The sequence below is a fragment of the Eucyclogobius newberryi genome, unplaced genomic scaffold, assembly GCF_026437365.1.
Source record: "Eucyclogobius newberryi isolate DKJ021-1_F unplaced genomic scaffold, fEucNew1.0.hap1 SCAF_12, whole genome shotgun sequence".
NCBI lineage: Eukaryota > Metazoa > Chordata > Actinopteri > Gobiiformes > Gobiidae > Eucyclogobius > Eucyclogobius newberryi.
In genome coordinates, this window is record NW_027315746.1 from 15,893,707 (window position 1) to 15,909,216 (window position 15,510).

A 15,510-nucleotide genomic window follows, 5' to 3' on the forward strand; every position below is an offset into this window, starting at 1 on the left:
CAAATTACAGATTTTCTCCACAAGAATATTTGGACTAGGCGGCTTAAGCTTCTGCATGAATATTTAAAAATTGGAGTGACAATGATGTATTCTTATTGTCAGACCTGTGTTTTAGTGTCACATGATGTTCCTGTGATGCGTCTGGTCAGCTGAGTTAAACCGATCTTGATGCTGTCTTCCTACTTGGAGCAGTAATACAGATCTGACTATAAGACTGAAATGAAATGAAACTTAACTAAAACGTGACCTAGACATAACAAACCTAATGAATATTTCTTCTCCAACTCTTCAAAGGGGACTCACAGACCTAAATGCATCGCTGGACACAAAAAAAACAACCCAAACACTGCATTTGCCCCGTGCTAGTCCCGAACTTATTGAACATAAACAACCTTTAAAAGCTGCGGCACAAGGACCTCCCAGACTGAAGGGTCATTAGTTGGAGCCTGTCGCCGTGTGAAGGTTAAAGCAAACTTGAGTTGTGGAGAAGAAGTGTGGGTTCGACTGCTCTGTCTTGAATGGCTGAGTGATGAAAGCACAAATGGGATTGGGGCCAATGCATGTGTGTGTGTGTGTGTGTGTGTATGTGTGTGTGTGTGTGCGTGCGTGCGTGTGTGTGTGTGTGTGCGTGTGTGTGTGCGTGTGTGTGCGTGTGTGTGTGAAAGGGCGCTGTGGGGTCTGACCTGATCGATTGTTGGGCGATGTCCGGACCGGAGAGATAGAAGGGGTGCGTGACGAAGAGTAAGGTCGCTGTCTGTCCCTTTCTATCGTCGAGGAAGAGCCTACAAAGTGGTACTGGGAATATCCATCCTACAGAGGACGCAGGTTAAATTAAAGAATGAAGCTGAAGATCAAAGCCTTGAGCATGATTAATGACATCACTGTTGAATTCGGCAATCATTTACCGAAACAATAAAGACTATATGTTGAACTGTTATAGATTTCAGAATTGTATTTGAAAATAGTGGTCCAGGAAAAGCAGATTGCCTGTGATGTGTATTGATTCACTTGCCTTCTTGTAGAGGCTGCGCAGGTCCCGGTACTGCCACATGCTGTTGAGGACTTGAGACGCTGCCTTCACCACTTTGGGACTATGTCTGGGAATTCAGTAGGGAGAAAAACAATAGAGAATAAAACTTAAACAGCCTTTTGGGAAGTGATATAACAGTAAATCGCTGAATTATTGTAAATCTGATGCAGTAGATATACGTTCGCACAGGTTAGATTCCCTGCGTTACGTATTGGGGAAGCATATTTCAGTCACTCTTGCATTTCTTACATCGTTTTTGATAAAAGAGTAGAACAGAAATGACTGGATGTGATGTAAATCTTTCCGCTAATGCAAGAAAATGTACGTCACATCCAGTCATTTCTGCACAACTCTTTTATCAAAAACTTAAACGGGTAGATTTAGACACTTTGAGACAAAGCGTGACACAAATCACATGACACTGATATTCTAGGAGTCTGATTGTCACAAATATTTGCAACTCCGATGGGATGTAGTTGAGCTATTCAACTTTTTATATTGTGTTTGAACAATTAGGGATAAATGGCTTGAGGGGAAAAAACAAAGGTAAAGTTTGGAGGTCACGCAAACTTTGGACTCATTTGGCTCGTCCTTGCCCACATCAAATATTGTGTGAGATAAATAATGCATAAAAGACTTATTCTATTCTATCAACAAAAGCCAGAATCTTTTCAAAATCCTGAAAAATCGTGTTTCATTGCTAATCATTCGTGGCTGATGTAGAGCGGTCACGATGTGTTCATATTCTCCTTAAACAGTGGAATCGCCCGCTGAGGCCGTGCATAATCCCAGTACAATTTATTCAAATGCTGCACATTAACTGCTGTGTGTCCCGACCTACATAGTGTTTTCTCAGAGCGGGGCGCGTGTTGGCGACCTGCTGTGGTAAACAACACACTGCGCAGCAAAATAATCATTTGGTTTGAGGTTATGGGAAGATGCATTTTTTAAAGTTTAGTTTGAAATGCAAAAATATTAAGCTGTCATGAGGTTGTTTTAATGCTGCCACTACAATTAAAAGATGGAAAAGGACTCAATAATAATAATAATAATGCATTCAATTTTTTAAACCTTTGCATCTACAACAAGAGTATTAGTAAACTGATTACTTCTGAGGCATAAAAAGTGAGTATTTATTTTACAATTAGAGTAGCAATTTGTGGGTTCTACTTTGAGGAGCTTTTCCACATTAAAAAAATACAATATTTTGATAAGAAATTGTTCATTATAAGACAACGGTCCTCACTTGACACCCTTGAATTGCAAATTAAATTGTCTTGTTTCTGTAGGTAATTTGGGTGAAGTTGGCACATTTCTCAATTTTCACACGTGGTTGTAAATGTACTTGTATAGATAGAAAGTAAAATAAATAAAGTATCTATTCACTTTCCACTTGAGATGCAAGTCACACCCGCTCATTTCAAACTTTGCCTTCAAACGTCTCCGCACTCCTCTTACTTGTCTCCTTTGCTGCGGGCGACGCCTATGAGCTTCTCAATCCCCCCGGCATCCCTCAGGGCTTTAGTGTTCTCCATGTTTTTGGTGATGACCTCATGCAGAGCGCAGCAGATCGCTGTGATGGTATCGTCCGACATGGTTTTGGACACGAGGCTGCTGTTGGTTCCGCCGCCGCTGTTGTTGTTGTTGCTCCCCCCGGGCAGACGGTGCACCAGGTCCCTCATGGCGTATTTACCTGAGCCCACACGCACAGGGAAGAAGGGAAGAAGGAGGGCGAGAGGTGAGTAATGGAGGTCAACTGTAGGGGGATGTTCGCAGCGAGAGGCCAGTAAAAAAAACTTCTTATAGAGTGGCAATTGTCAGCAGTAGAAACTTTTCAGCTCCACATTTAATACATTTAGGCCTAAAATGACTAATACTGACAGGGCCGGCCCAGCCTATAAGCGAACTAAGCAGCCACGTAGGGCCCCGAGGCGTTAATAGGGCCCCCAATCTGGCAACCCGTGCGCCACTAGTGTAGTAGCGCTGCTGGCGCGGCAGCGCACACAGCGGTAACATATAACGCACAAACCGCATTTATTTGTAATGACAATCTGGCAACTAAGGCACCAAACCTGCGCTGATTGTGCGCGAGCAGAACGAGAGCAAAACATAAACACAACAGAACGTGGTCCTCATGTCCAGAGGAATATATCCCCCCGATGCCGAAAAACGAAAGAAGAAACTTCTTGACGATGTAAAGAAACTGCAAACTCAACAACACTCTCCAGGTATTGAACTTCTCTTACAAAGAGACGGTTAATGCTGCTGTTTGAAACAACACGATTCTGTCACGTTAGTTCGCTCAGGCTGGAGGCGACGAGAGCTCTGCACCGCGCACAATATGTGTCTGAATGAAAGATAATAAGCTTAACATTTACACCAGCCCCGTAGTGTGAGCTGCAGGTGAGGCCGGTGAGGGGCCTCTATGCCCCGGGTCACAAAGTGGCGGAGATCCGGTCCGGACGAGCGCCGTCTCGTCCAGAACCTCTGATGTGAGACTTTGGAGTGAACAGTGTGCGGCCCCTGTCCCGGGCCCCTGTCCCGGGCCCCTGAGCAGCCTCAGTTAGAGATGAGCGGGTTTGAGTTTGCGTCCCTCTCTCACATTGATCACGATTGATCACGATTGATCTCACACCATGTGTGAGATCAATCGTGACTCGTGATGTCTGTTTGACTTTGACTTCTTAAAGTGGAATAAGAGGAATGTAAAGGTTTATGCATCAGCCAATCACATCGCAGCATTGTTTCACACAGAGTCCAGTGTGTGATGAACAAACATTTATATTGTAATTCACTTTTAATAGAGCAATAAAACATTTCAATTTATTTAAAAAGCATCATTAGACTATTTGTTATAAATTATAATAAATTGATAGTGAAAAATAACCAGACATATTATGATTACGTCTGTTATAGAATATTATATATTTTCATACAAAAGTGGCAAAGCTGTTTGTTTTATCAGTGTTAATTGTTAATCAAGCAATGCTTATGCCATTTGTTTAATTTAATATAACTTGTTTTGTCACTTTAGCAAGAAGGAACAGTTGGGAGCTGTAAAAGATAAATTAGTAAGGATAACTATTAGTTTTACATTTTCAGTTAAAATGAATCAATTTGACCATAATTATTTTTCATAGCCAATATTGTATTGAGTAATTAAGTACACTAATGTATTAATAACTGGCTTTAATCATTTTCTCCTGGCACAGTTTCATCACATCATCATTTTATAGCATTACAACCTCAACATTTTACTCTTACTTTAGCCGGTTGGACAACATTAAAATGCACCAGAAGACCCAAAAAAGGTCTGAAAATTTCAGGGGGAGGGCCCCCAGACCCCCCTGTTCATTAATTTAAACTAATGTGCTAATGTGGCTGTAGACCCTTAACGCCCACAAATACGCCCAAAAACATATCTGGGACGTGTGTTATTTGTACAGGGAGTAGAGGTGATGTCAGCGGAATACCAAGTTGCATTGTGGGATTTAAGTTATCAATATTTGAGCTTGTGAGGTGTTGAGAATAAACTAACTGGCAAACGGATGCCCTGGAGTTTTGGTGCGCTTTGTTTGCGTTGAAGAAAGTTCCCATATGTGAATTGTTTACTGACAATGGCAATAAAACTGATTCTGATGACGTGGTGAGGGGCCCCCAAAAATGTTTTTGCTTAGGGCCCCCTGAAGGCTTGGGCCGGCCCTGAATACTGAAGCCACTGTTTGATTAATAGTGATATTTTTACTAAAATCTAGTCCAACAACTAGAAGGACTGCAACTATCGATCAACTAGTGACTTAGTGATTAAGTCACTAGTTGATTAGTGACTTAAAGTCGGTATGGACGATTTTTCGGCGATTTGAGAACGCAGGTGGAAGTGCGCATGCCACTCCCCCGTGCGGACTGATACAACACACACGTGCGTTTGTTTATTAGCGCAACGGAGCGCATCGCATCTCTCGTCTCCCGTAGATTTCTGTCCACTTCTGCGTCATCTCGAACTGTCTTTCTCAGTCTTCATTGATGATTTATCCACGCCACGAGGAAATATGATAAAAAAATTGCTGAAAAAAATCGTCCATACCACCTTTAATCAACTAGTCACAGATTGTCAGAATAAACGTCATATAACAATTAATCATGATTATTGACACGACAAAACAAAAGTGAAATCCTTAAATTTCTTTCATTTTAATACATTACTGTTCCAACTTTATGAGATCAAACTTTCTGAATTCAAAGTTATATATATATATATATATATATATATATATATATAAACGGCCATCTAAAAAGATTTGGTTAGTTCTCACAATTATATTGTGAACTGTATAATCATTATTCATCGAATAATCTTGACATCCCTGGTCAGCGATTTTCCGATTAATCGACTCGTCAAATTTGATTTATATTGTACATTTAGACTTTTTAAACGCATTATCGACCAAAGAAATCTTAAAATAATGTGACTTCTTTATTTTTTTCCATTTTGAGTCAATAATGCTGCTGTCTTTGCTATAAAATGTATAGTAATGTATAATAAATGTGTAACAAATGTATGTATAAAAGGTTTTGACTTTGCAAAGTTGTTTTTTTGAGGGATTTGCTCAAGAAGGGATGAAATAATATGATAAAAATAGAGCTAGAAAAAATTAAATCATAAGGCTTCAACACATTTATCTTCTGTTTTTGCAAATAAACTGTTGTGGATTAGCCTGTATTAGCCGGGAGTATTAATATATACTGTAGATATTGATGCAGAGGTGGTGAGAGGGTCCACTACACAATATGCTACGTCTCTAACAAGATCTGATCGTGTTACGAGCACAAGGAGACAAGACGACAATATGTTCAAATCAGAATATACACGTGAACCCGGGGCGGTATTACACGGTAAAGACTGTACAACACTAACGCGCGGCGGCCTACACAGTGCACATGAATGGACACATGCTGGTGCTCTGCCTCCAGCTTTAGACAATAAGAGGAAGGCGGCATGTGGCTGTTGGTATGGGGACTGGGGGAAAGACATCAGAGCCGGTCTCCAATGAAAAGCGTGAAATAATCAGGTGGATTGACTCGCGCATTACAGAGATCAGACTTGTATCTGTGTCCTTTAATATTAGCTCGATGACGGACGAATAATTATGTTCTAAATGACGATCACGCAGCTTCCATCAGCGTTCACATTGTTTGGTTGGTTTCTCTGTTGTCAAGGTCACATAGTTGCAGACTTTGTTTCCCGAAAAGCATGTGTCACCAGCTTTTCATTTTATTATTTAATAATAAAATGAAAAGCTGGTGACACATGCTTTAAGTCGATAAATAGTAGTTTCAAAGAATATTTGAGTCTGTGCTGAAATTGGTTATTTAGGGTAGAAACAAACAACAAAATAAGAGCCCAGTGGTTGGATTTTAATGATGATGTTTTGGGAAAGTCATACATTTTTTGGGAAAGTCATACATTAAAAAAAAATTCCATTATAAGGGTTAATCATCACAAGGCGACTCGCTGAATTACCCCAGACAACTGATTTAAAGTGAAGTAACTCATGGGTTTTCAGCATCCTCTTTCCAGGCAACATTTCAGGACTCTTCCCTATTCAAAAGACAGAATATTTTGTCTTGAATCGTTAATCGTTAAAGGCAACAGTCCTCGTTTTTCCTCATTCTGAAACCTAATGAAACTTTATCACTACAGATACTAATGTAAAGTGATTTTAAGGCTTAATATTTGAATAATCTGGTCCTAAACTGAAATGGACTTGATTTGGTCCTGTTCTAGTCCTTGTTTAGTCCAGGTCTAGTCCAGATTTGGTCTCGGGTTTAGACCTGCTATAGTCCGAATGTGGATGCGATACATGTGCAAGTCATGTACATGTTTTCTGTGAATGTGAGGGAACACTACACAATATGTTACCTATGAGCTCCTTGTTCCTGATGTCCAGAGCCATGTTTCGTAGCGCGGTGGCCACAGCGCACACCACCCTGTCGTTGTCTATCCTCAGCAGCTCCACCAGGATGGGCAGCCCCTTCTCTTTACGCACCGCCGCTCGAATGTACACTGACCACTGCACACGGACAAGACAGGCGTTTCAAACAGATGCAGAGGGCAGTGCTTCTGTTTGATATATTTAGGAATAAATCATAAATAAATAGAATTACTTTAAAGTTCATTCGAAAGGTTGAACTACACATTTCACTAAATGATAGTGAGGATGATTATATCTATTTTTTCCCCAGTTCGACAATTTTATACAACTGTTACCTATTAACCTATAAACCGTAACCATAAAACGGTTACTATTGGACAAATAATGATACCTTAATTTTGTTAAATGTTGTTTAAACTTGATTGTTTGATATGGCTGTTGCATGAAAATTGTCACTAAATGTTCTATGGAATGTCACTTATTGATGATTCAGAAGTCAGCACTTTCAAAAAAAAAAAAAGTTAGTTAATAGAGTTTAAAGGAAATAATAGCACTGTTTTTACTTATAATATATTCTGACTACAAAGGTGTACTGAAACATTTGGCAAACCTTTTGTTAATTTAAAATGTGTTATTGTGTTAATTTTGAGCCTAATTGTGCCATTTTCAAAGGTCACTTGATTTACCAGCCTATGCAGTATGTTGTTTAGATTAGACAGATACTATTGATCCTGCAGGGAATCCAGAAGTATATTGCCCTGCTAGGACATCGATTCTGTTATTGTCAGTCCATTTGGCGGGTAATCTACATTGACTTCCTGTCCTCTGTAGATTTTTCCAAAGCTTTTGACATTGCCCTTTCTCAGGGATCCAAGGTGGCGGCTGCCCAGTTGCTCACCCTCCAGCTGCCAGCCGCCAGGTTCTGCAGCGCCCCGGCCGCCCCCTCCAGCGTGTCCGGGTTGGAGCACTCGGACAGCAGGGTGAGGTAGGGCTTCACGATGGTCGGGTGCCATAACATCTGGATGCCTTTAGGGGGCTCTGCCAAGTCTGGAAACGGGCCCACGCCGTCCCACTGCGGAAGGAGAAGAAGAGATGCACTTGAGGACAAAACACCAGAGATAATGTGGTTTGGGGATGGGAACAATTAGAAAGAGGATAGGGGAGAATATTAGAGCGCTGGGTTTTAGTGTTACTTGGATTACACGACCGAAAAACAATATGGCAACACTAACATGTGTATATTTAAGGTATAATGATGCATTGTAGTGTTTAAAAGGGACAGTTAGTATAGTAATGTATGGCAATTTCTTGAAAGTTAGTCAGGTTTTTGATATTTTGAAATATTCTGCCTTTTTCAGAAACACACAGCCTAACCAGACATTTTACAATCTTACAAAACAAAAGCATTCTTTCCTAGTCACAAAGCTCTGTTCACTCTTGTTTATTGTATTTTTATTTAGTTATTTATTTATGTTATATGTGTGTGTGCATGTGGGTTGTTTATTTCATTCATGTATTGTTTTTGTTTTGTTTTTTCTTGTTACTGTTGTTATTGTTGCTGTTCCTGTTTATTGTCTTTGTTGTAAAGTATATGTAAAATAAAATAAAAAAATATGAAAAAAAACAAAAAAAAACAAAGCAACAATACAACACATTTTAATGTACATACTGTTTTCCCATCAAACCAAAGTGTCATAGTTACTACAACATTAGTCACTATAATGATAACAAAGATGCAATTTAGGCTTAGCACAGAATGCTCCCCTGAACTAAAGAAAACAAGCCTAGCCTATATGATAAATGAGATTACTGCAAGAAAATACTTGGCTAATTATATAAAAAAAAAAAAACTAAATGCGTTCTAGAATGTATTTAAATGATTATTATTTGAGATGGAGGGCAGGAGCCAATATAACTATGGCAGATTCTGTGTTTTGAAAGAAACATCTAAACTTATATCCACAAATATTGAACATTATTGATATTCATTTAGGATTGATGCCACAAACTTGCAATATTCATTTCATGGCTTAAAGTTGTTTAATCAGACAATAATCCCAGTTTTGGAGTTGAAAAATGGCACCAAATTTTAACAGCTTTTGTTAAAAAAAAAGAAAATCTATTTGCATTCGTCTCTTTACACCGCGAGATAAGATGTTGAACGTTGTGCCAGTTTTTGTTTCATGCGGATTGCCTCAGCACACAATTACCGAGACAGTAGCGGTAAACCAGGTTGACAAATCTGCAATCTTAAGATGCAAATTTCACTGTACAATTGTGACCTGTCGTCCTGCTCGACGTGATTCTAAAATGTTGTGATGCGCCGCCCCGCTCTCCGCTCTCCGCACTGCCTTGTCTATTGCCCTCATTTCGAGCTTCGCCAACACACTGTACTTGACGATAATCACCCGCAGCTGCACTGGAGTGGAGGCACAGAGGGACAAAAAGCCCAAAGCGTGACACATATTATTATTTTGGAGCGTTTATGATTGACTTCTTCGCAATACGGTTAGCTTAACATTGCCCGTTCTGCATAAATATAGTACAAGTTTGCGGTTGGTCCAAAGCCAGACTCGTCACTATCACAAACCACCTCAATCTGCTCCAGAACTGATAAATAAAAAGCAAAAGATTCAGACTTCCTGATCTACCGGAAATGTTTGGTTTTCAATTGAGCCTTTACTACGGATCGTAAAAAGACGCGTGCCACGCCACCAGAATGTGTCGCTGATTGCTTATTACCATGACAAGAGATGAGAGCAGTATTTTGACGCTCTCGTTTCTAAAAGATTTTCAAGTAATGATATTTTTAGACGAATTGAGGTCTAGTGCGACGAGCGACGAGCGCTTCCAACCGTAAAAATCACTCTTTGGATACAGGTTTGAGGATATTAAGTCTCTGTCATGTTTGATGTTTCTTTTAAAGTGTATTTTTAAAAGCTCAGATTAAGAGGAGTTCAAGAAGCATTTTGAGATCAAAGTGGTTTTCACGTTTGACAGTTTCTGATGTCTATTATGACTATATAGGCTGTATACATTGAAGATACCTACATATAATCCAGGTGCATGTCAGAAGATGTGCAAACAACATCATGAATATCAAAGTGAGCCTTGAGCTGTGATGTTTCTATAAATATTCATTAGAAAGTGTGAACCTAAAATGAACTGGGCAAACTGCTTATAACCTATAACATACGGTATGTACCCCTTTGAAATTAATGTGAAACAGTCATGCGTGCTACATGTCTTTGCATATGCACAATAGAAATATCATGGAGATAACTAAGTCCTGGCTGAAAATAACCAAATGCGCAGGAATATTTTCCATATGCTTTGTGAACTGTTTTCTTCAAGTATGCAAAGTTAAATTGACCGTTTGTTGACCTATGTCAGAGAGAATACTCATCAAATCACCACAGCGCGCTCATGCATTATGCACTTAGTTCTAAGCAAGACTTTTCACTGTAAAAAGGATAAAAATATGCTTTTGAAGGGAATATTTATGATTGATTGCGAGATTGTGCTGTATAAATACGGCCTATTGGTTCTTGTTTTTCTTTGTTGCAACTTAACAATCAGTGATGGTTTTGATGAAAGGAAAGTTTGTGATTGATCAAGGAAGAAAATATTAGTTTTCACTTTTAGAAGATAATTTGCATCCAGAACATTTTAATATGAACCATAGAGAGGCAAATGCATAAAAAATACTTCATAATATTCTCTTTATTTATGCTTTTTGTGCATGTGCAGATTCACAATAAGACTGCATGATATTATAAATTATTGTTGTATGCAAGATGTTTTTTAAGTACTGCAATATGGATATAGTGCAGTATTTGAATGTACTTTTTGTATTAGACAAACTCGGTTAAAAATAAAATTGACAAAAAACAAGGCTAATTTAGACTGTAAAAGGTAAAGTTTTCATAAAAAAAAAACTTTACCATAATATATATGTCAGATGGAGAACCTTTTTGAAATATCTTTAGTTTGTTGCAATATACATTTTTGCATTCACCAGTATTGCAATATCAGTACTTCCACCTCTGATCATTTATTATAAACATTTTACCACAGTTACACAGTCTTCATATTTGGAAAAACGCACAAAGCACAAAAATCCCCCCAAAACTGGAGCTTGACCCATTTTCATTTGAAGAAAGATGTTCGGTTTAAGAATTGAGGCTTGAATGTGCCAGTTTTATCATTGGTAAGCCCTAAATAACAAACACTGTCCACAGTCATAGTGGGACAGTGGGACACGTTCTACTTTGTCTTTCCAAGGTCCTACATCAACAAGCCTTTATCCTCACACACACATTTACATAGTTATTTTCTCTAGTAGACGTTGTTCCTTTGAAATAACACACTGTTTGTTAGAGCTTTACCTGATCATGTCCCTTCTTTTTCTTCTTCTTTTTGCCCCAGCAGCTGGAGCTCTCGCCATCCTTTCCTCCAGTGTCACACAGCAGACCGTCCAGCTCCTCTGAACCCCCCTGGTGGTTGTGCGAGGTCTCTGCGGCCAGACGGTAGGACAAGTTCCTCAAGATGCACACGCAGTTCTCCACAGTCTGAGGGGACGAAAGGGCAGAGGGCAAACGAGTGAGTGGAGCGGGATGCAGAAAATAGCTCGCAATAATAGCTATCATAAGAACATGAGGAGATAAAGACTGCTTCTGGTTGGTGGACTGGAAACAAGATGTTATCTGGCACAAACTAACCTTGATTATGCAAATATAGTCTGAGATTTTGCACGAGAGAATTAAAGACTAAAGTTATTTCAAGAGAGTGTTACAAGCCATTAAGCAACATTTCCAAAACTTGAATAATTACTTGAAATGTCTAATGTCCAATCAATAAAGGCAAGACACTACAGGCTAAACTCATTTTTATCAACTTTTTCTTTGTCAGTTTGCTCTCTCAACATATTTCATCTGGAAACCACACAATTGTCCAATCTGCACCTAAAGGTGTTTTATTATTCCATCAACTTGCATCTGAGATTTATAGCACATTGTAATTCAAAAGTAGATTTCTCAAAATGCATTTTTCTCTCATATCGACATAAAAATCAGAGCTTCACGTAGCACCTCCACACACCAAACAACAACATTGTGACTGTACTGTATGATTTGTTGTTCTTCATTTCTAAGCCTGATTTATTCAAGTTCAAACTACAAAAAAATTGTTTCAATGAAAATAAGTTTCAAATTGGTGTACAGGTCCCTACGTTAATATTATTATTATTATTATTATTTAAAAATTGAAATTAGATTGATCTCTAGCAAAAAGCATACTTACTCCAGCCATCAGGGGCAGTATTGTAATGGGATGTCAGTTTTGAGAATTGAACTGTAATTTATTGGCGCTGTCAATGGATTTCAGAGTGATTAAAAAGGTGGCTGTCGATAAAGCAACAATTCAAAGCAAAAAACTAAATATTTTATGGTAAAAGGTCCTCAAAATGGAGTGCATAACAGGAAAAGTCAAGTTAATATGACTAAACCTGAGTATTTTTAAAAAAAAAGTCTATTTTGTGTGATATCTATTAGTTGACTTTATTGCTCACACATAAAACGTCATCTTTATTACATATGATAATTAATAACCCACACATGAGGTGATAAGTTGTTTAAATACAGTGTAAAATGTCTAACGCCTTCACAGTGAGCCCAGTGCCACCGACACAGACTAATCCTATTGTTGGAAGTCTCTGTGCACTGAACAGTCACACACTTTGATCTGCTGAAGGATTTTCGTGGATTTAATATTTCACATCTCCTTTTGAGTCGTCTTCAAATAAGCCACATGCGCGGCGGGGACAAACAGGGTCAGACACACACACACACACGCACACGCACACACAACATAATTCTCTCCAAAGACATCTTTCTGTGTCACTGGCTATCTGGGTTGAGAAATATCTGAACACTGTCAAAAATAACACGCTGGAAGGCAGTGTTTTCTATGCTGTAATGTGGAAATAAGGTAATCTAATTTAAGATATGAAACAGCACATTAACATCAATAAAAGACAAGGCTTTCTCTGGTTTTGAGGGGTCAAACTATCCATGGGTTTCAGAGCGACAAACATCTAGTACTGTTGTCATTGCGGTTGACAAATCAAACTAAATCTTTTGAGTGGGCAAAATATCACGTATGAACAGGAAGCTGAAATCCATAAATACTGTGTGATGGACACTGGTCTGTGTTTTGAAAGCAATTCTTAAAAATAAGGCCTTTTTTTGTATTTTCATGGGTTTCTATTGTTTGTTCTCCCTATGTTATTAGACAAAATCGGAATCAGAATGACTTTTATTCATCCCCAAGGACAAACTCTAGATCCTCGAGAAGATTTGCTGATACAATTTTTCCAATATTTAAAATTAGAATTACTATTATTCATATGTGATTATTATGTTACTTAAGCATTTCATAAGTAACATTTCAGGTGGAACATTTTCTAAGAGAATTATGCTTTAACACAGTGAGAATGCACATTTGTCAAGGTATTTCTAAGCAATAAAACACCTATAACTGAACAATGCAGGATATACAATTTTATTGCCATACAGTGGAACATTCCAGGCATAGCAATGGCATATTTGTGCTGACCATAAAGTGGCTGACACTCCACCAGAAATGCTATAATGCACCTTTAATAGATTTAAATTACATGATACATTTCGCTTCCTGTAATATCATAAACGTGTTTGAAAAAAAGTATTGCTTATTAATTACATAGAAGCCATTTTACATTTAACAAAAGAGAATAGCCAATAACACACATGACCTTTATGACCTTGACACCTTGACCTTAATCAAGCAGCACAATTCTCACATTACAATGAGTCATCTAACAACAAGTTAACTTTATTTTGACTTAACTAATCATTGAGTAAAGTTTAGAGGTGAAAAGAAGACGGATAACCCAGACTCAGCGGACATTTTGTGGACGACATGTGCCAGTCTGTAATAATGTGTGCAAGTTTGACCAAATTGTGATGGAGAAAAAACATCCCCAAAGCTGCCAAAAGGGCCCCAGTTCACATTTGACAGATGGTTATAATATCATCCCTGATTGGTGAACATAATGTGATTTGTAATCGCCAATGACCACACAAAACTTTGACAAATTTTAGTATTAGTGAAGACTTATTAAATATAAATGACTGATTTATGGGAAAACAGAATAATTTGTTTATGTCCCGCCCTGCGAAGACTAGTCATCATTTGCAATTCTACTAAAGCATTTACTTTATAGATTCCAAACATCGACATAACAAATGAACATGTAAAAACATAAGGATAGGAAATGGCCTCAGTCTAAAGCCATTATGCAAACCACATTTGAATAGAGTGGAAACAAACGATAAAACCCAGATGCAGACAACGCATGTAAAACATATGTAAATGCAAATGTTCCCTCCAACATAACTACTCATCCATGTGCACTGCATTTCAGTCTTGGATAGAGCAGCTCATTTCTGTATATAGATTCTGGCTCCTGGAAGTGGGGAGTCAGAGTAGCTTGACTGTGTATTGTAGATGTAATATGAGTGTATTGGTGTATGGTATATTGAATGGCTGCGGGCGGCTCCACTGCGGGGCCGCTGTGTGCTCCCGTACCTTGCTGTCGATCTCGCTGCTCCCCAGGGCCGTTTGGATCACGTAAAGCAGCGCGTCTGTCAAGCCCTCACACTCCCGCATCCTCCGCCGGGCCTCCTCTCCAGCAGAGCTCACGTTCCTATGACGATTAAGAGCGATTCGGTTAAGAATGGCGCACTTCAGGTAGCGTGTTCAAATCGGCTTTCGAAGGAAAATGTGCCGCTGATTTCTGGCACCAACACGTTTCTTTGAAGCTGGGGTACCTGATTTTCAAAGTGGGTGTAACATATTCCTAGCTATCATTAATTTAACCTTTTAGCACATCACTAGGGTTCATGTCCATGCATTTTGTGTTCACTAGCACAGCTTTAGAACAGCTTTTTCAGACGGAAAAGTGAAGCGGGGCGGATCACCACTAAACAGCCAATCAGCTCTCACCCCAGCTCTTCCATGGCTCTTTCTTACAAGTTTGCAATAGATAACATGTTTTCTAATTAGATTAAGAGCGTGTTTGATTTTAGTCACAAAAATGGGTGATGCAGCTTCAATTTCAAATATCTTTTATAATCTTTTTACATTTTAAAAGTGCTGATTCAACAAATATAGGACTTTGAATGGCGTACTTCATGTAGCATGTTTAGATGAGTGAATTTAAAGTCATGTTTTATTGGCCCACATGCAATATTACAAATGTATTAGTTTCATGAATTTTTACAACTTTCAGTGTAGTTTTCTGAACAACGGTATATAATGTTTCAGCTTTTTTGTGTTTATTTTTATAGTTCATAAGCGTTTTGTGTAATAATGTGAAACTCATCAAAGACATTTACGGTGTAGATCATTTCTGTCAGATTGCGCTAAAATATTCTAAATATTGTTATTTGGATAGTAATGAAAATAAAATAAAAACATCCAGGTAGTATGTTAAAATCTGGAGTT

At 38.5% G+C, this 15,510-nt stretch overlaps 1 protein-coding gene across 1 annotated transcript in view; it reads right to left on the reverse strand.

Annotated features, from left to right (window-relative positions):
- The window catches only part of ctnnd2b (catenin (cadherin-associated protein), delta 2b), a 149,650-nt gene that overhangs the window by 3,676 nt on the left and 130,464 nt on the right, over nucleotides 1–15,510 (reverse strand). The window contains exons 15-21 of the mRNA XM_072440958.1: nucleotides 14,593–14,710; nucleotides 11,352–11,534; nucleotides 7,862–8,035; nucleotides 6,951–7,101; nucleotides 2,489–2,723; nucleotides 1,013–1,097; nucleotides 684–810 (exon numbers count right to left, since the gene is read on the reverse strand). Of these exons, the coding sequence (XP_072297059.1) occupies nucleotides 684–810; nucleotides 1,013–1,097; nucleotides 2,489–2,723; nucleotides 6,951–7,101; nucleotides 7,862–8,035; nucleotides 11,352–11,534; nucleotides 14,593–14,710 (1,073 nt within the window). The remainder of the gene's footprint in view (nucleotides 1–683; nucleotides 811–1,012; nucleotides 1,098–2,488; nucleotides 2,724–6,950; nucleotides 7,102–7,861; nucleotides 8,036–11,351; nucleotides 11,535–14,592; nucleotides 14,711–15,510) is intronic.